The sequence below is a fragment of the Apus apus genome, chromosome 1, assembly GCF_020740795.1.
Source record: "Apus apus isolate bApuApu2 chromosome 1, bApuApu2.pri.cur, whole genome shotgun sequence".
NCBI lineage: Eukaryota > Metazoa > Chordata > Aves > Apodiformes > Apodidae > Apus > Apus apus.
In genome coordinates, this window is record NC_067282.1 from 199155313 (window position 1) to 199175841 (window position 20529).

At 43.7% G+C, this 20529-nt stretch overlaps 1 protein-coding gene across 3 annotated transcripts; it reads right to left on the reverse strand.

Moving 5' to 3' along the window:
* Positions 1-597: 597 nt before the first annotated feature.
* PRPF18 (pre-mRNA processing factor 18) lies at positions 598-20147 on the reverse strand. 3 transcript variants are annotated; one of them, XM_051608195.1, is made up of 12 exons: positions 20051-20121; positions 19010-19049; positions 18859-18936; positions 18707-18733; positions 15814-15918; positions 13873-13986; positions 11327-11473; positions 9702-9770; positions 7619-7759; positions 7068-7139; positions 3546-3701; positions 598-1281 (listed from the first exon to the last, which is right to left on the reverse strand). In XM_051608195.1, the coding sequence occupies exons 5-12, from the start codon at positions 15886-15888 to the stop codon at positions 1201-1203; spliced, it is 855 nt and encodes a 284-aa protein (XP_051464155.1). In that variant the 5' UTR covers positions 15889-15918; positions 18707-18733; positions 18859-18936; positions 19010-19049; positions 20051-20121; the 3' UTR covers positions 598-1200. The 3 variants fall into 3 exon arrangements, with proteins under 3 accessions (XP_051464155.1, XP_051464135.1, XP_051464145.1); XM_051608175.1 differs by lacking the exon at positions 19010-19049 and having other exon boundaries at positions 20051-20147; XM_051608185.1 differs by lacking the exons at positions 18707-18733; positions 19010-19049 and having other exon boundaries at positions 20051-20147.
* Positions 20148-20529: the final 382 nt, after the last annotated feature.

The window sequence follows — 20529 nt, forward strand, 5'->3', positions numbered from 1 at the left end:
ACCTGAAGGGGCTACAGAAAAGCTGGGGAGGGGCTTTTTACAAGGGCTTGTAGTGAGAGGACAAGGGGGAAGGGATTAAAACTGGAAGAGGGGAGATTCAGATTAGACATCAGGAAGAAATTCTTCATCATGAGGGTGGTGAGACACTGGAACAAGTTGCCCAGCAAAGCTGTGGATGCCCCATCCCTGGAAGCAACTTGGTCTAGAGTGGGAAGTGTCCCTGCCCATGCAAGGGGGTTGGAACTAGATGATCTCTGAAGTCCCTTCCAACCCAAACCACTCTGTGATTCTGTGCTTTCAGCTTAAGGCTTTTTCACTGTTGATGCAGCCTCAGATGTAGTTTTTGTGCATTTCTTCACCATTTCCAGTCAAGATGCACCATGGCAAAGATCTGCGGCTGCTAGAAATACTGGATGTGGTCATGGGAGGTCCTAATTATTTTCTCTGCAATGCCCAACAGACTTGAGATTTTCTCCAGATGTATAAAAATGGGATTTGAAAGCCTCAAGAGCCATAAGATTATTTTCCCCAAGCCCAGAAGGTTTATATTAAAAATGTCATTACCCAAAAAAATAAAAAGAAGCCAAATCAGATGTATTCAAGATCAAAAACTCTTTGCACCAAGACTGGCTGTATTTTTCAGCTGAGAAATATATAAACCTTTTCTTTTTCTTTTTTTTTTTTTCCCCTCCTGATAAATACCACATGAAAGATTAGCCATTAAAGTCTTCATATTTACAGAAATAACCAAGATTCAGATTCAACTGCTTCCCTCTAATCATCTCCCCACATCAGTCTCCAATGGGAAAGGAGCCAAAAAAACTCCACACACGTTCCTTGCAGGGCTGAATCTCCTCTAAAGCTCTAAGATCTGGGAAACAGTTCAGGCTGTATGGTTCCCTGAATAACAAACTGAAATAAAAGCATGGGACATGTTCATTGTCTCTTGGTCATTGTCCTGGTCACACTTCCCCTCTAGACCCCACCCCCCTCTGCTGTGTTCAGCATGAAGCACAGATTTTAAAATAAATCTGAAGAAATGGGGCTTGTAAAGGGAAGCTGTAGAAAATCTGCTGCTTTATGCTTTTTTCCCAAAGCCCACCCTAGGTTCCTGTGAGTATTAAAGCACAAACTCTTGTCTTCAGTCCTCCCAGGGTCCTGGAGATCAAAAGATGAGGCAGCTCTGGCTGCTGCAGAGCCTCACAACGCGTTGTACTCCACACATTTCGATGGGTCTGTGGGGAAGTGCTTCTGGCAAATGGTCATGAGCCTCTTCAGCCCCTAGGAATGAACAAAACAAGGACAATTCTGTCACAAAACTGCAGCTGTCTAACAAAATTAGCAGACTAGAGTATTTTTAAGCTTATCAAGAAGAATTCAAGACAAACGGCTGCTATTTTGCGGTTAAGGGGTTTTTTATTTGGCTGTTTTTTTCAAGGTTTATCAATCCTTCTGGCTGCAATATTAGCTCAAATATTAGAGGAGTATAACCAAAGAGACCAAAGATTCCTGCCCTCATGACAGATCCACAGTGAAGGACCACAGCAATGCTTTAATCCCTCTTCAACACCATGGGAGCAAACAAAACTATCACAGTAGAAGTTATTTAAAAGAAACCTGAATATTAAAAGTCACTTTATAGAGCAAAAAGCAATTTCTGACACCAAAATAAGCTGCATGGCTACAAGAATCAAACACTCTCTTGAGGAGAGAAGTCATTCCTCCCCATGGTGGTACCACACCTGACCTACACCCTGGAGGCAAACTGAAGTAGCCGAGAAGAAAAGCAAAATGTCAACTTTTCAGTTCTTTCAAGACATGGATTGCCAAGAAACACCAGGAGAGAAGCCCTGTGATTGTTTTCTTGCAAGTCACGAAGAAAAGTCTAACAAAGAAGCAAGAAAACTGCTGGTGGTGGTAAAGGTAATTGAGCAGGAACATTGTACTCCAAGGTAGCAGAGACATAAGCGTGTCATGAGACACTCACAGTGGAAGGTGGCTCCTCAATGAAGGGAAAAATGATTCAATAGAGGATATTTAGGCCTTTTCAATGCAGGCAAGTCTGGAAAACATGTCCTAGCACCACAACGACTCTTTGTCGATCCCAGGTTTGTTATCAATCAGAAACATGTCAGTTTGATGTAACTGCTGGGAGCACAGATAATATTCCATGGTCTAACTTGAACCAGACTAGCTAAACAAGACCTGAAATTTAAAACCAATACAGAGAACATAGACCTTTAAAGTCACCTCTGTCCTGGCACTTCAGCAAACCAGGTAATTCAGAAGCACGGATTGGAAATTCACCATGGGAAGATAAACACAAAGATTTCCTTGATGTAACCCCAAAAACAGCTAAGGGAGAAACTCAGTAATTAATATACATTTTATCTTCCACAGGGCACACTAAGAGAGATGAAGCAACACTACGGAGTAGAGATCATTCTGCTAGAAGAGTGGTAATTCTTTTTTTCTCAAAATTAGAGAGCTAATTCTTCACCAAAGTTGGAGAAGCAGAATTCTGGCTCTGTTGAGGCCCACAAAAATCTTCCTTCAGAGTCCAAATTCCTTTTTCAACACAGACTAACAACAAAAATGTTTGGCTCAATACAAGCTATTCCATTCATTAAATACTTCCAAGCAAGTATTACACTAACTGGAGCCCATCTCTGAAGATGCATAATCCACATGCTAATTTTCACCTTACAAAAGAATTAATTAGTTTAATCTGTTGGCTCATTAAGAGTGTCTGGAGCTTCCTCTGACTTCATTATGATATTTCACAGGTTATGATACTAATACTAGAGTTGAAGAGAAACCAAAGGTTACACTTATAGCCCCACTACAAACAGACATGAATGTAAACCTCCCCTGCCAGAAGCTCTGAGCTCCACGATGCTGCTCTGGAGGCTTCAGAATTAAGGCAGAAGGTCTTCACATCAATGAAGCTGCAACTGGCAGGAGGTAAATACATTTAACAATACAAGAAGACTTTTTTCCTCAGACCTGTCCACCCACTACACTGAAATATCAAAGGAAAACACCATTGCTATTAATTCCACAAGCAAAAGAAGTTCATGAAATTAGTATGAATATGCACAGGAGGAACTAAACCTGGGCTTCTGAGTCCACAACATTAGAGAATCATGTTTGAACAACGAGTGCATCCATCTAGTTGCAGAAACAGTCAGGACTGTATCCCATGGTATTAAAATCCGTAACAGGATGTTAAAACCAGGAGTTAAGCAGTGAAGGAACTTGGGAGAATAAAGCATGTCTTCACAGCTACTTTGGTGTTCATGTAGGATCGTTATAGTTAAGACACAGAAAAACCCATTAGACCCTGGTTCCTAGCACAGAACCAAAGAGCCTCCAGGTCCAGGATCTGCCACCTATTAAACGATTGTTACGCTTGACCCAAATGAAGGCAACTGACCAATTCTAGGACCTTTTTACCACATCACCTGTAACAATGAAACCAGCATTTCTCAAAGCCCCCTTAACTTCGAAGGCAAATCTGTTGGATTTCCAGAGCCAACATTTACCTGAATGTACTTCCTCTGAGTCTCATCATTGAGGACGTGGGCCACGTGCTTGGAGAAGATCTTTTCACGCCCCGTCCGAGCGTGGATGCCAACCATAGTGACCCCAATAGGCCAGGGAGCATTCCCAATTGCCATCTGAAGGTAGGCATCATTTGCCTGCAGAAACACAGTGCATGGAGTCTCAGCAAAGCAGAGCATCAGGGAGCAGCATTTCTGCACTGCCAGGCACAGTAACACTTGTTCCAGTCTCTGTGAACCAAGTTCCACTGCACAATATGAACTAATCTCATCTTCTTAATGTAATTCATGTTTATGCTGAACTCTGAAGGAAGCAAGGACTTCACCCATGGGGTGAGGAAAGAAAGCACTGGAAAAGGCCATCTAAAGTTGATTAAAACTCAAGTTTACTGGGATTGTTTTCAACTTAACCTTCTTAGGTTCCCGTAACTGGTTCTCTTCTGGAGAAGAGAAGGTTCTGGGGAGACCTCATAGCAGCCTTCCAATACCTGAAGAGGGCCTAAAAGAAAGCTGGGGAGGGACTTTTTACAAGGGTTTGTAGTGATAGGACAAGGGAGAATGGCTTTAAACTGTATGAGATGTAGGTTAGCCATCAGGAAGGAATTTTCCACTGTGAGGGTGGTGAGACATTGGAAGAGGTTGTCCAGAGAAGCTGTAGATGCCCCATCCCTGGAAGTGTTCAGGCCAGGTTGGATGGGGCTTGGAGCAACCTGGTCTAGTGGGAGGTGTCCCTGCTCATGCAGGGGGGTTGGAACTAGATGATCTTCAAGGTCCAACCCAAACCATTCCATGATTTTATGGTAAGCTTTTCTGTTGTAATCACGTTTACAACCCCTGCTGTTTTGGTTGCAGACTAGACCAGGGAACCTGGCTGTAAGAACAACCCAGTGCAGGCTGACAGAATGTGTGCAGAACTGAGGTCACCCAGTACACAGGAGTACACTGGGGCCTGCCAGCTCTCAGGAGGAGAAGCAAGCCCCCAGTGAGGCTGAGAACCAGCCCTCTAGAAAACTGGGTTAAATAAGCACATTTGTAATAATGTTTATGAACAAAACAGCAGTAAATAAATCTGATATTTCCAGATCAAGATAGCAAATCCCGTTTCCTAACATCAAAAGTGGTAGTAGACAACATCCCTGGGGAAGAACAGAGATAAAACTGGAAGGGAAAACAAACAGAAAGGGAGAAGGGATGAGAAGTACAGAGCTTAAAAAAACTGCATGAAAACTGAGAATCAGGAGGTGAGGGGAACAGACACATGCAATTACAGACACAGCTTCAAGGGGGACTTGGAGCAGGACATTCAACCACTGTCAGCAAGCAGCTACAAGACTCACTGATAAAGTGTTCATTTATCAACTCCCACTTTGAGACTAAACAATTAAGAAATAGCACTTGTGACCAGTGGGTGCAGTTTCTTCCCAACTGGCAACTAGCAGACTGGGAGGTGAAAAACGAACAAGGCAGGGACTTGCAGACAGAGCTGAGAGCAAAACCAAAGAAGGGACTTATTCTTCAGGAACACGAAGCAGAATCTGAACAGTCTTAGTCAAATACCTATTTGCTGACTCAAATATACTTTTGTGATGAAACACAGTAGGTGAACATGCAACTAAAGACTCCTTCCAGGACTGGCACAACAAGGTTATTTAAGGTTGAGTGGACAACTTTTATTCTGGCATTTGCTTGTTGTCACATGTTGATTTCAAAGTTTAAGTCTTTGGAGCATTGTATCTAATAAAGCAGTAAGAATTTGTGCCTGATAGTGCTCAGCAGGCTGCACAAAGCAAAAAAGCACAGAAGACAACAGCAGGCAGAAAGAGACAAACCTCATAGGAAGCAAACTGGAAAAGGATATGAGTATCTTTTAAAGCACAAGACTCATTAGCCTAATCAAAAATCACAGATAATCCAAGATAATCATAGAATCATAAGGGACAGAAGGGACCTCTGAAGATCTTCGAGTCCAACCCCCCTGCTGCAGCAGGAACACCCTGGGCAGGTCACACAGGAACGTGTCCAGATGCATCTTGAAAGTCTCCAGAGAAGGAGACTCCACAGCCTCTCTGGGCAGCCTGTCCCAGGGCTCTGTCACCCTCACAGTAAAGAAGTTTTACCTCATGTTGAGGTGGAACTTCCTGTGCTGTCACTTGGTGCCGTTTCCCCTCGTCCTATCACAGGCCAGGACTGAAAAGAGACTGGCCCATTCTTAACACCCACCCTTCAGATACTTACAGACATTCATAAGGTCCCCTCTTAGTCTTCTCAAGACTAAACAGCTCCAGGTCTCTCTGCCTCTCCTCATGAGGCAGATGTTCCAGTCCCTTAATCATCCTTGTAGCCTCTGTTGGACTCTTTCCAGCATATCCCTGTCCCTCTTGAACTGGGGAGCCCAGAACTGGACACAATACCCCAGATGTGGTCTTACTAGGGCAGAGCAGAGGGGGAGGAGAACCTCCCTTGACCTGCTGGCCACACTGCTCTTAATATATCCCAAGATACTATTGGCCCTCTCTCTACAAAAATTTTAAAACCCCCAAAACTTCCAAATGTGTGCTCAGCTCCTTCAAAATCAGTTTAGATAAGCCAAGCACCTACAGGAGCAGCTGATTCACCCACAAGATACACCTCATTCCCACACATTCATTTGAAAAGGCACTGGAAAGGGAATTTCAACACAATGATGACAACCAAGAGAAAAAAATGCCCCAAACCAAAACCCCACTATCATACCTCCCACACTTCAGTTCTACTGTCAAATGATTGGGATTAAACTTGCCTTAAGCCACCTAAAGTGTTTTGAATAACAAAGCAATTTTGCTTGCTTACTCAACAAATTATCCCAAGTACTCACAAGAGTAATTGGAAATACAAGAAATTTAAAGGCAAAACACAGCTCAATTTCCTCTGCAGACACAAGCTGCTTAAGCAAATGATCTTGGCATTTGAGTTACCTTTCTGAAGGCAGCTACAAACAAAACTCAACACTGCCTTTGATCTTGTGTGCTGAAATACTTCTGCCTCCTCCAGTAAGCAGACTTTGTCCCCAAAACTTTTCATTAACTTACCTGAACCTCACCAGGCCAGGTAATGTGAGCACAGCCAAAGAAAGGGGCAGTGTCTCATACTGAGTAACTCAGTTCATCTCAATTAATTCCTAATTAATTAATCAACACTCTATTCCTATTAATTCAATGCCTTCATTTACTTGACAGTATCAGCTTACCCATACAGGATTCCTCTGCAACTCAATATAACCATCTCTGAGAAAAATTCTCTTTGTGCTTGCAAGGCTCTGCAGTTTCACCGACCTCAACAGATCTTCTGACAGGCCATGGATCAAACACGACCTGGTGCATAACCTTAAACAGCCATTTTTCATTTGGTTTGAATGCCTGTTGCATGTATTTCCAGCTATGCACCTTCCAAATGGGAAATGTAGAAGTAATAAACTCAATCTATTGGAACCAGACAGCCTAAAAACGCCAATGCAAACAAACATACCTTGACATATTCTCTTTGCAACATGAATTTAATAATATCTGTTATTGATTCTTTGATGTCTGCAGGAAGCGTCTACAGGAGAAGATGAGAAAACAAAAAAAGACATCTTTACTTCAGAATGGCAGCTCAGGAAAATCCTCCTACTCAGCATTTAGACAAAGTTCAGCACCCACCCTGCTTGAGGACTTCAACAAAGCAAAATATCTTTGCTCAGAGGAATGATCTGAAGCAAAAGAGGTTAAGTGGTTACACCTAGTAGCTAGTGGCAAAGTGCAAGATACCATCACAACTCCCTGTCATGTTTGCAACTCAGCTAACAGGTGATGCATAAAGCAACACCTGGAACAGCAGTGGGCAGGCAGAAGATTTCACTGGTCACAACAAAAAGGTCCAAACTGGGAGTCATGGGCTCTAGACACAGAAACTCTGACCAGCTCCCTTATCCTCTCTTCTTCAGTGAAGACAGCATTACCTTAGGAAAGGGCACTAACCACTTAAAAGCAGAAGTTAAAATAAGTCTTAGAGGATAATGACATCTTAAAGTGATTCACCCTTTTCCGAAGTTTCCTGAAGAGTGGCCTCAGGTACGATTCTGTCTGCTTCTGAGTGGCACTGTTCAGCTTCCCCTGGACTCCCCGTTTCACATAGTCTTCTCTGGCATTCAGCTCCTTAGCCCAGACTCCAAGAAGAAACTGTGCGAGGAACAAGGACATTTATGTCACAGTGCCACCTACTGACACCCGCGCCAGAACCGTCGGGAACGGTGGTTTAAGCAGCCCAGGAAAACTGAGTTTTCTGGAGAAAACTGAATTAACAAAGGCAAGAAGCCTCGTTTCAGAGGGACAGGCAAGGAGGGATATGAACAAACCTCCTCCCATAAAAACATGTGGGCGAGGGAGGAGCTTGTATAAAAAAAGGCATCTGCAAGGAAAGTGCAGTGCAGGTACGAGGGCTGGGAGGGAGGAGGGGAGCACAGAAAGAGCAGAGATCCAAGCAGAATGCTGATGTTTCCAGGTAACTTTTTGTAACGGTGCTGTATAACAGTAAAGATCACAGGGAAAATTCCAGACAACAGAAATCAAGCCTGTCAAATGACACCAAGTTGCAGACAACACTAGGTTGGGTGGGAGTGTAGATCTGCTTGAGGGTAGGGAGGCTCTGCAGAGGGATCTGGACAGGCTGGATCTATGGATCAAGGGCACTGGCCTGAGTTTCAATCAGGCCAAATGTCAGGTCCTGCACTTTGGCCACAACAACCCCCAGCAGCACTACAGGTTTGGGGAGGAGTGGCTGGAGAGTTGCCCAGCTGAGAGGGACCTGGGGGTGCTGACTGACAGCATGACATGAGCCAGCAGTGTGCCAAGAAGGCCAACACCATCCTGGCCTGCATCACAAATAGTGTGGCCAGCAGGACCAGGGAGGTGATCCTGCCCCTATACTCAGCCTTAGTGAAGCTGCACCTCAAGCACTGTGTGCAGTTTTGGGCACCACTGGATAGGGAGGACACTGAGGTGCTGGAGAGGGTGGAGATAAGGGCAATCCCTGATTAGGGGTCTGGAGAACTGGCCATATGAGGAGAGGCTGAAGGAGCTGGGGCTGTTCAGCCTGGAGAAAAGGAGGCTGAGGGGAGACCTCACTGCTCTCTACAACTACCTGAGAGGTTGTAGTGATGCAGGTGTTGGCCTCTTCTTCCTGGTGCCCAGTGACAAGACAAGAGGAAATGGGGTCAAGTTGCACTAGGGGAGGTTCAGATTGGGTATCAGGAAAAATTTCTTCACAGAAAGAGTGGTGAGACCTTGGAACAGGCTGCCCAGGGAGGTGGCGAAGGCACCGTCCCTGGAGGTGTTCAAAATACAGGTGCTTTGGGAAATGGTTTAGTGGTTGGGGGTTGTTGGGCAGATGGCTGGACTTGATGATCTTGAAGGTCTCTTCCAGCCTTGATGATTCTATGATTCTGAACCTACCTTCTCTCCACTTGGAAAACAATTTCTGAGCTTTCTTTGTCTGAAAGCCTAAGCTAAAATGCCAACGTACCTGACCCACACAAACAAAAGCTTCTACTGTTGCTGTGACTCTGATGATCACAGCAGCTGCAGGTGGACCAGCTGACTCCAAAGAGGCAATGCAGGCTGCTTGCCAGGAAACAAGGAAACCATTTTCTACCACCCATTGAACCCATTTCCTCAGCCAAGCCAGTGGGTTTCCTTTAAAGTTCTCATCTTTCACATAGCAGTACCAGGTGACATTTCATTCCAGCTTCCACTGTTCCTGGGCAAGGGAGGCAGGGACCCCTTGGAAGTGTTTAATGCCACAGTGGTACACGGAAGCAACCACATACAACTGCCTCAGTCATCATCTGGAAATCAAACCCATCTTTTATTTTGTCTGGAAAAGCAGAACCAGATTCTGAAGAAAGGTGCTCTCCCAACAGCTTTGTCAGGTCTAGCAGAGTCACTGATGTGACTAACCCAGGCTGCAGAATGCCAAGGATTTAAAACAAAACCCACATTTTAAGCATAATGTGTGAGTTTTTCTCTTCAAGCAGCTCAAATTATCCCTTCTATTCACAAAATGTATCAGCATGATAGTAAAAAGACACAGCTACAGAATAATAAATCTACTAGAGTTTGTTACCTTCAAGAACTTTGTTATGATGTCCATATCATAGTGATCATCACCCCTTCCTAAGGATTCTCCCAAAGCCTAGAACAGGAGAGAAAAGGCAGTTATTTCCACATTTCCAGAAGATTCCTGCCACTACCACAGCACAGTAGGATTCACTGCAAACTGAACTGACTCCACCAGTCATCCAAAACACTAGTTAGGAAACTAAATTAAAAACCTGTATGTGCTACTGAGATTGATTTAAAACATTTATTATTAAAATAATATTTTTTAATAATAATTTACTATTAAAAACATTTAGTGTCAAAAAGCCAATATGATTCTTTCTGAAAAGTCAATGCAACACTAACTTTTCATTCATTATCTACTAAATTATTGGCATTATTAGCAGTTGTTTGACAGCACTGGATTAAGGGGAACTGTGGGTGCACTGTGTTTTTGAGACTCTCAGAGCTATCAAATAGTCTAATTATTAAGTTATTTAAATTTTCTGAGGTACTGGGGCTTTTTACCATTTCATTTAATTGGAACTGTGAATTGAGGAAGCAAATTTTTAAGAAGAAACACACCAAAAAGACACACTATTATGCTCCAGTAGTCTGCCTTCCTGACAAAACCTTGAAATTGTTAATATTAACAGCATTTTCAGGAACATTTTCCAGCAGGTATAGTTGGATCTATAATCTTTTTCCATTATCTTCACATTTCCAAACTGAGTTTTATTTTTTAAATCTCTTAGATTTGGAACAAAATTCAGTGTGAGCCTTTATGCTCAAGGGAATGCAGTTAAAGCAGCATAAAATTAAGACTGCAGTGTTTTCAAACTGTTGAGAAAAAGATTAGTTTCACAGCTCAAATCAAGCCTGCCCTACTACCTCAAAAAGGGGCTATTTTGGGAACCAAGAGATTAAGAAGTCCTATTACAACTGGTATCCATTCTGGTACTACAGTTATTTTAGCATCCTAACAGAAAAGCCAAAGGCTATTTCCTCACAATAACGCATTCATTTCAGCTCTCAGCTATAAATCAGATTGTTCTTAAGCACACTTTTGGAAGGAGGATATGAAGATTAACTGCTGCAAAGAGTTTTGAAGATTAAGGATGAAATTTTTCAGCTTAAGTTAATGTGCTTTTCAAAACATGACACTGAAATACCAGGCAGTGAGTGCATTTCATGGCACTCATTCTGCCCTCACCAACATTTTATACCAAACATTATTGTGGGTGCCTATTTTTCAGAGTCTGTTTTTCTTGTATAGGGAAAACGAATCAGTTCTAAGCTCGTTACCCTCTCATATGCCCACTGGGAAGGTTTTGGAATGTGAAGACCAGGTAATGTATTTGTATGAATACTTCCAAAATCCCTGCAGATGAATCCTAACTGCTTCACTTTACTTCCTGCCCACTTTTTGATGAGGTGTTGTAAACAAAGACTATTTGAATTTCCGCCTCTCTACTGTAGGCACCTATAGTGCAACTTAAGGCTTAGAAACCTAGGCTTTGAAACAGAGCATATTGAACTATACTTCAGAATATCCAAGTTAGATGTTGAAAACAAGATAACTTTGTCTAAACAATCCTAAACAATATACTCCATCTAAAATCCCTTAATTAAAATCTACCCATCACATACTTCTAGTTCTTCAATAGTAGTATTCTCCTCATGGACTTTCAGGTCATTCTGTGAGTCATCATCTCCTGCTTCTTGGCCTCCTACAATTTCATTCAGATACTGCTGGTCAATCTTATCTAAAGCTGCCTTCAGGTCATTTCTCAGGCCCTGGAAAAGATAAGAAACGACTAATTCACAACAATTCAAAGCAAAAACCCAACTAAATAAAAGCAGTTCAGTAGTGTCATAGTGAGCATCCAACTTCTGTACAAGAAAAGCCAAATTCTGTAAACACACGCATAAATGTTTAGCTTTGGTTGCCTGAACTGAAACTGAATTCAAAGAACAGCTTCTGGATTGCTTCAGCACTCAACAAAAAGGAGATGCATGGACTTCTGCAGTGTTCACACCTTCAAACAGCAGCCCTGTGGAAAAGGACCTGGGGGTACTAGTGGCTCAAAAGCTGGACATGAGCCACCAGTGTGTAGATGCATCCCAGAAGGCCAACTGCTTCCTGGGCTGTATCAAAAGAAGTGTGGCCAGCAGATTGAGAGAGGGGACTCTGCCCCTCTGCTCTGTCCTGGTGAGTCCTCACCTAGAACACTGTGTCCAGCTCTGGTGCCCCCAGCACAAGAAAGATGTGGACCTGTTGGAACGTGTCCAGGGAAGGGCCACGAAAATGATCTGAGGGCTGGAGCAGCTCTCTGATGAGGACAGGCTGAGGGAGCTGGGGCTGCTCAGCTGGGAGAAGGCTCTGGGGGGACCTCATAGTGACCTTCCAGTACCTGAAGGGGCTACAGGAAAGTTGGGGAGGGGCTTTTTACAAGGGCTTGTAGTGAGAGGACAAGGGGTAATGATTTTTAAGCTGAAAGAAGAGATATTAAGGTTAGAGATCAGGCATAAGTTCTTCAGTGTAAGGGTGGTGAGACACTGGAACAGGCTGCCTAGAGATGCTGGGGGGGCTCCATCCCTAGAGGTGTTCAAGGGCAGGGCAGGTTGGATGGGGCTCTGAGCAGCCTGTTCTAGTGGAAGGTGTCCCTGCCCATGCAGGGGGGTTGGATCTAGATGATCTTTAAGGTCTCTTCCAAATCAAAAAATTCTGTGATTCTAAACAAGATTTTGGACTATATTTTCACCAGAAAAGCATGATTGAATCAACTTCTAGAGCTTTAAGACATTTTCCCTGAGAAATGCACTGAACCACCCCAAAATAAAACACTCAATAACCATTATCAGCTCTACAAGTCTTCACATCTGCCCTGAAAGAAGTAATGCTCCTTCACTACTATCACATAAAACAGTAATGTCTTCCCCTTATTACCAATTATTTAAACACAGCAGAATGTTTTCTAGAGATTATGTGTTTAAAATCCCCTACTCTATAATAGGTGATAAAAAAGAAACTTGGCTTAGTCAGAGGACTTGCATTCTTAACTTGAGGCATAAAGTACAAAGCTCTACAAAGGAGTATGACACTTCTTACCCTAAGATAAATGCAGCAGCTCCACTGAGAATACACATGCACAGTTAATTTCCCCTCTTCTATCGTCATACTCGACTGTTTGGAACGTTTGTATTAAGCACTTAGTAGTCTAAAAATGTCTGAACCACAGACTGGTCATAGTGACAATCTACATGTTGAGCAACATGTAAAAACAGAGATGACTCAAACACATAATATAAAAACCCATGCAATCCTATTTATGACCTGACTACCTAATACACCTACTACTGTCACCAATGTCACTGCCAGGGAGACTTTCACTACCAGAATGTTTTTTAAAACCTTCAGATCTGTTTATCATTTTTTAAAAGAGTTGAACAGGAAAAACCTTTCCTTTTCTGGGCAGCCCCAGCAAAGACATTTCAAATAATTCAGTTTACCACAAATTATGGAAGAAAATCCAAATCATCTCTCTTTTAGCTGAGCTGCAAATTTGGTTAACAGTGAATGCAAAACAAACCCCAGCTGCATCTCCTCATTTTACTGACCAATTCTTAACACAAAATTAATAAATCAATTAACTATGATATAAGCTGTAGTAATTTTTTTAATTGATGGCTACTTTAAAGAGAAGGGGGGAGGGAGGATAAATGAAAGTTTCTCCAAGTTATAGCTCTGGAATTAAGGGATTTGAAAAATCACTTACATACCAGTAAGACAGGATGCAGTCCTCCTCTGACTTAACCTGTACCTTCCAGAGATGCACATAATCACAAACACAGGCTAGTTTTAACAGTAAATTACTCCTATCTGCTGGTTAAAAAGCAGGTAACAGCACAGGCTGGGCTATTACTGACACCCAGAGGCCCCTTTTTCAACTGAAAAGGGCCTAGAAAAGGTTTCTAGGGTAGAACTGTCTCATGTAAGGAAGTATAACTGTGCACAGAACTATGACATTTAATGTCTTTTCTCAGGCAATAAATGAGCTGGAGCAGACACTTCTCTTTGCTCTGTACTACCCCTGAAAATTAACAGCTCCTGAAATTGATTTTCAGTAGGTTTTATAGCATTCCTCATTGGTTATCCCAGTACAAACAAGGAACTAATAGCTAGCCAGTCTTACCTTGTTCACTTCAGGTGCCAGAATTTCTATCTTCCTCAGACGTTGAAATGCATCATAATCTGTTTCTCCAAACAGCCTGATGGGCTCACCCCTCTCTCGTAACCTCCTGATAACCTGAAAAGAATCCAAGCATTCCCTGACTGAAGCTCGTACAGGAAGCAAAATAAAATCTAGAACAGCAGATTTATTTACTTTGCTTAGAATAACAAGCTGAGCTGGACTGGAGAGGAAATGGCAGTATTTTAAACAGCAGAAAAATGTTCCAGACACTTGACAACCTAAATATAGAATTCCCACGGTATTTCAGTGAAAGGTCAGTTCAAATATTGCCAACCTAAATTTTGCATGAAATCCCAAGCTGCTTGGTATAGCCTAACTTCCTCCTGGTCTGGCTTGTTTAAACAAATACACAAAAATCATTCCTCCGGCAGAGCTTAAAGATTGTTTTCAAAAATCACAAAGAAACTTGATGATACACTCACTCACCTACCTGTCCAGGGCAGTAAAAACACTTCCTAACTAGGCTGGAGGTTGTCCCAGCACATCTGCAAGATGATTTGCTGAAAACTCCTATCCTTAAGCATTTGGTAAATATTAAATCCCATAAACTAAGGTGGCAGTTACTTTAAAACAGAGGTGTGTAACATCCTGCCACGGCTGGCTTGCAAAGTCATGGGCAGAGACAAAAACTGACCTTTATTCTCTCAGTTCCTTACCTCAAGCATTGATTCTCTCTGTACTTCCTGTTACTCAGTTAGTGTGTCAAGCAATAGGCTGATTGATACAGGAATCACCACTCAATAGTTTGGTGACCAAGAAAAGGGCCTACGTTTCATTTCACCCCACCATTTCATTGTACCAATAGACTGGTTGGACAATAAGAAATAAAATTAATTCAGACATTAATTTGTTTATCCAGTTCAAGTGTCTTGCTGTACGTTGGCAAGCATTTGATTTGCAAATGGATGACAATATCAGGGGTGGGTGGAGTGCTGGAACACCTAAACCTTGACCAAAACATGCACCCAAGTAGATCAACAGCAGTGAGACTATGCATGTCACACAGCACAGACCAAACCTCACACCAAATGTAGCACCAACAGCCCACATTACAAGTCCTGAGATACATCCCTGTAAAAAAACAGAATCTTGCAAAATTATGGGGACATGTGACATCTTTAGATCTCATAGCAGCCTTCCAGGATCTGAAAGGGAAAGTGGGGCACGGGCTTTTTCACCATGGCTTGTAGTGAGAGGACAAGGGGGAAGGGATAAAAACTGGAAGATGGGAGATTCACATTAGACATTAGGAAGAAATTGTTTAGCAGTGAGGGTGGTGAGACACTGGAACAAGTTGCCCAGGGAAGTTCTGGATGCCCCATCCCTGGAAGCACCCTGGTCTAATGGGAGGTGTCCCCACCCATGCAGGGGGGTTGGAACTAGATGATTTTTGAGGTCCCTTCCAACCCAAACCATTCTATGATTTTATGATCTCAGCTGTGAACTTCAGCGTTTCCAAGATGAGCATCCATTCTGAACTTCCTGCTTCTCTTCTGCTTTGGGGTAAAGATCTGCTTGTGAACTCACATTCACAAAGGATTTTTAATCCTTAGAAAGGACAAAGAACACACCAGCTGCTCCAGCTTCAGGACTTTTTCTTCTAGAAATCAAGGTGAACTTTGGAAACAACTTCTATCCAGAAGAAGTGATCTGAAAGAGCTGCAAGATGTTATAGCACATCTGACATAAGGGGACTCTACCCATCTGTACCTCCCTACACATTCAATTGGACAGCAGATCCTTGATGAGCAAAGGTGATCACTGTTGACCATACAGGTGGAGGCTTATTATTCTATACAAACTGCCATGAAAAAGTACACTCCACTAGAAACAGCAGCCCTAGCCAGAAACTTCAGATGCATTTGCTGGTATTTATTTTACCTCCTGTCTGGAAAGAGTCATTGGTAACTTTTCTTCTGCCAGTTCAAGCTCCAGCACTGGATTTGATGAAGTCATTGGTTTCTCCTCCTCCTCTTGCTGCTGTACCTACATTCAACAGAACAGTTACTACTGTGCCAGTGGAAATAAACCCATATATTGATAGCAAATGTAAAGATGTGGGAACTCTAGAACACAGAGTGTAATATGACAATGTAAACTTGTAGTTTTTATTGTCTAGAATAATATTTTACAGAACAAGAAAAGCTTTTAAAAGGATCAGCATGTAACTAACAGTTCTGCACGTTGCAGGAGCAGTTTCTATAGCAAATGGAAAGGGCAATTGCTAAAGCTTGGCAATCCCTGTAGCAGGCAGGTGTCAGCACTGGTGCCAAAAACAGCAAATCCACCCTCTGCCTGTTGATTCCCCCCTGACACTCTATCCTCCCTACCCAGACAAAAGACTTTAGATCACTGGGTGATGAACCAGATGGAGGGAATCCTTCCAACAGAAAACAGCCTGGCACACACCAAGGAACGTACCCTTCCCAGCCCACTTAACCTCCTCATCCAGCTCACCAGGCACAGCACATGCCTGGAGACCAGGGCAGAAATGAAAACCCAAGGCGGCAGTGTCAGCTTAAAATGTGTATTACCTACAGCTTCAGTGAGCTGAGATCAATCAGCAGTGACCCGTGGCTTTTATCAGGTTTTGGGAGGTGCTTGTTTAAGGCAACATCTTTCTAACCTGCTTGACATAGTTTCTTGCAGGTTAAAATAAAATAAAGAATACACCTGCTACTTCTCATAGGAACAGGATCTCATTAACAACTCCTCTGAATCTAAAAGGTCCCTGGATCAAAAGGAGCTTTCCTTCTTCATTAGTCAGTATTTTAATAATGCAAAACACCTCTTTGATCAAAGTACCTTCAGGGCATCAGATGTGTAACTACTGTTCCCTTTCTAAGCTCAAATCTGACACTTCTGACAGCACAAGCACGTTGCTGTTGGTAATATTCCTGTCACAAGGAAACACTTCCAGTTCTCACTCAACTCTTGTTTTTTCCTAAATTCCTCATTAGAATGTGTTTCTTTTCCATCCTTGCTAAAAAGGAACACACCCTACTGCACCCTACCACACCCTGTAACATTCTGTGTGCACAGGTAGTACAGTGTCATCTCCAGCCTGAGTTCAGGTTGATCAGTTTGGTGAATGTACCAGACAGGCTCTTTTCAAATAAAAAAATAAAAATTAAAAAATTATATTTCTTTGCTATTATTTCAGGCCAATGTGCCAGTCTTGCACTCCAGTCTCTGCATGACTCCCTGTGGATGTCAGGATGGACACCCCTGTGGCTCCAGCTACAGCATTCAACCAAAATCCACAATTGGTGCTATCCTAGCAAGCACAGAAATCAATCCTACAACCACAGGTGTCTGGAATGAGCAAAGAAGGACAATCAAATCAATGCTTAACACATAAAGGGAGGGAAAAAATAGAACTTCCACCAATGAGGGAAAGGGGAGATCAACAGGGGACAGAAAACATGAAAGAACTGTGTAAATACATATATATATAAATAAATACACTCCCATGGCAGAAGGATACATACAAATATTGACTTACAAACATTCTTGAAATCATAAAGAGACAGCAGCACTGGGGGAAAAAAGATCTGAACCACTCTGTCAACTGGACTCCAAGTTACAAGTGACATCTTTACCACAGTTATTTTGGCTTCAGTGCTTTCTTTTTTTCAAGCAAGTCAAATTATTAGGAGTTAGGAAGTCTAAGCAAAGCAAAAATGCACCTGAATTTAAAAAGAAATCAGTCTGCATTCTACATCTCATTAGTGTAGTAAAGATCAAATGAAGAAATCTGGGAGGATCTAAAAAGGCACTGAACTGAGGGAAGCAACTTATTTTAAAACCGTTTTCAGGGTAACATTCCAAAGAAAAACTGGTGCTGCAGCAGCACAGCTAACTCCATTTTAACTGCTATGTTAGGTTCTGCAGAATTCCAGAGAATGCTCAACAGGCATCACATGGTCATTTCCAGTTGGAAGAGCAACTGGATTCACAGAACTCTTTCTCATGACTGCAACGCTGTGTGTTGCGAGAATCGTTTTGGCATTGATGGTTCAATGTTCTCCAAACAGATCCAGGTTTCAGAATAAGTCACCAACTGGGTAAAGCTGCCTTGAAAACAAAGCTCCTACTTGTGCCCAGTAACAGCAAACAGGACAACGAGCCTCTGTCTTCCCCAAGGGAATGCACACCCCTCACATACACGGACAATCAGGCAGGCAGGCAGGCACACACACTTGTCAAAGAAAACAAGACTCTTTCCCTTTCAGGAAACCACTGCCCTGACCCCGCTCCAAGGTGGACACAGCCTTCCAGGTCACTCATTTGCTTCAAAAATCAAGCCTCAGTTCCCAATTTTTTCCTAAGATTTTTGCCAGCAAGAAAACAAATGCTGCTGTTGCTGCAGTCTGTCCATGCTGGGTGGTTGGTGGCCAGAAAACAAATATATAGAGTCTGAAAGTTTTAATACGAGCCCACACTGTACTGATTTCTTTTGGACATTGTGAGACTGTGAAGATTATCTGGATGGATAAAGTTATCCCAATGTATCCAACTGTTTTTCTAATAAGGGGGGAAGGTGGCTATATCAGATCCAGTGTTCATGCCTAACAGCACAATTTAAAAAGAAAGGAAGACAAGCTTTGATCCCAAGCCACTTCATGCTTTCCACACACAAAAAAAATAATAAATAAATTAAAAGAAGTAAATAAAAGAAAGAAAAAGAAAAGCCAAACCATAACACAAACTCAGGTAGCTGTATAACATGCACATCTTTTCCTGCATTGAAAATGGTTTTGGAAACTCATACCTCTCCAGGTGGCTTCTCATTTACAGGCTAATGTATAACATTAACAGATTGAACAAAGAACAACAATTATCATTAACAACATTTACACTCTTGAGAATAAAATGTAGACTTCAAAGTAAACGTACAAGCTCTTGGAGGAACAGTGACCATACCTTGTAGCCACATCTCTGGAAGTAGGCCTCCTCCTCTTTTTTAGCTAACTCACTGCGTTTGAAATACTTCTTATTTCCCTAAAAGAGAGGAAAGCTGTTAACACTTGACAGTTTTGGGTACTTGGGCAAAAATTGGCTCAAACTTCCTTACTTGGTTTGGAGAATTCAGCTACATCCTCTCACAGAGATGGCTACATTGTAATGCAAAGGGGACAGGTTAGAAGCACCTCTGAAAATCAGCAACACAGAGTGACTTCACAGCATGGGTGTATAAGCAGGCTTGGAAGCACCACGTGCTCGCCAGTGCTTTAAAAAAACACGTTGTTTGTCAGGTGAGGCCATGGCACTCACTAGTGTAAAGCTTTACTTCAGACATGCACAGCAAGGCTCCCGCTGGAGTATAGAATAGTTGTTTCAATAAACCACACAATTTGACACTAAATCAACAAGGTGGAAGAAATCACCTTTACAGAGTATTTTGTGAGCTTGTTTGGGGCACCTACATATAAATGTTTGATGAGTCTTTGCAGACACACAACAGCTGGCAACTGAAACATTTCCCTTGACTGATAAGAAATACTAGTTCTTTCTTCATGCTTTGCCTGCCTGAGCTTCAACAGCCTCCAGTCCTTCAACCACTAATGCTGAAACCTAAACTCAAACATCCACAGCAGCGCTCTGCTTTGCCGTGGGCATCTCTCAGCTGACACACTCACACACACACACACCCCCGTGACCCCACTACTGCTGTGAACGCCCTGCAGCAGTGGTGAGGACACGCGTGTTGCTCACTGAAGGTGACACCGATTTTTCCTCACTTCCCAGTGCCTGAAGTAAACAACTAAAAAGGGAACAGCACACAGCGAGACCCTCAAGCCGGGCTGCTCCTGTGCCCGCAGATCCCCTTCTGTGCCCCCGACACCAACCTCCTTCCGATTCCTTCCCTGGTTCCGTAACGGGCCAACCCTGCTCCTCTCCTCCAGAACCCCCCCTGGGCCACTCCTAACACTCCCAAACCCGCTCGGGATCCCCTCGCTCGGGATCCCCTCACCCCAGCCCTCCCCTTAGGCCTCTCCCTTTCCCCAGCTCCACCCCAGGCCGCTCCCGCCTCACCCCCCACCCCGACCCTCCCACTGAGGCCGTTCCCGCCACCCCCGGGCAGCTCTTAGGCCCCGTGCCCGGCATCCCTCACCCCCACGAGCTCCTTCTCCTCCAGCTGCTGCCGCTTGCGGCTGATCTCCCTCTTCAGGATCTCCATGGCGGCCGCCGCCACCCGAGCCGCCGCCGGAAGCGGCACCCCACGACAAACCGTCACTTCCGGGCCGCAGGGCCCCCTGGTGGCTGGGAGGAGCGGAGGGAGGGAGGGGGGGGAGGAGGGGACGACATATCGCGACATTGCGCGACATGTCGCGACATTGCCGGCCCGCACAGGGAGCTGAGAGGGCTGGGCTGGTCCCTGGCCCCCGGGGGCTGGCACGGCGGGCTGTTTAGCAGGGCGCGCAGCGACAGGACGAGGGGCCGTGGCCTTGAAGCAGAGCAGGGCGGGCTGGAACGAGACGTGAGGAAGAATTCCTGGCGCTGGAGGGGGGTGAAGCGCCTGGAGCAGGTTGCTCAGGGAGGTGGGGGAGGCCCCGTCCCTGGGGACATTCAGGGCCTGAGCGCGCTGATCGG

Excerpts from the sequence above, each read along its gene's own strand:
- PRPF18 (XM_051608175.1), bottom strand. The coding sequence starts at position 20,116 with ATGGAGATCCTGAAGAGGGAGATCAGCCGCAAGCGGCAGCAGCTGGAG. Across the intron at positions 18,937-20,050 it reads AGGAGAAGGAGCTCGTGGGG|GGAAATAAGAAGTATTTCAA; the intron begins GTGAGGGATGCC and ends CCTCTCTTTTAG. Across the intron at positions 9,771-11,326 it reads CTACTATTGAAGAACTAGAA|GCTTTGGGAGAATCCTTAGG; the intron begins GTATGTGATGGG and ends CTCCTGTTCTAG.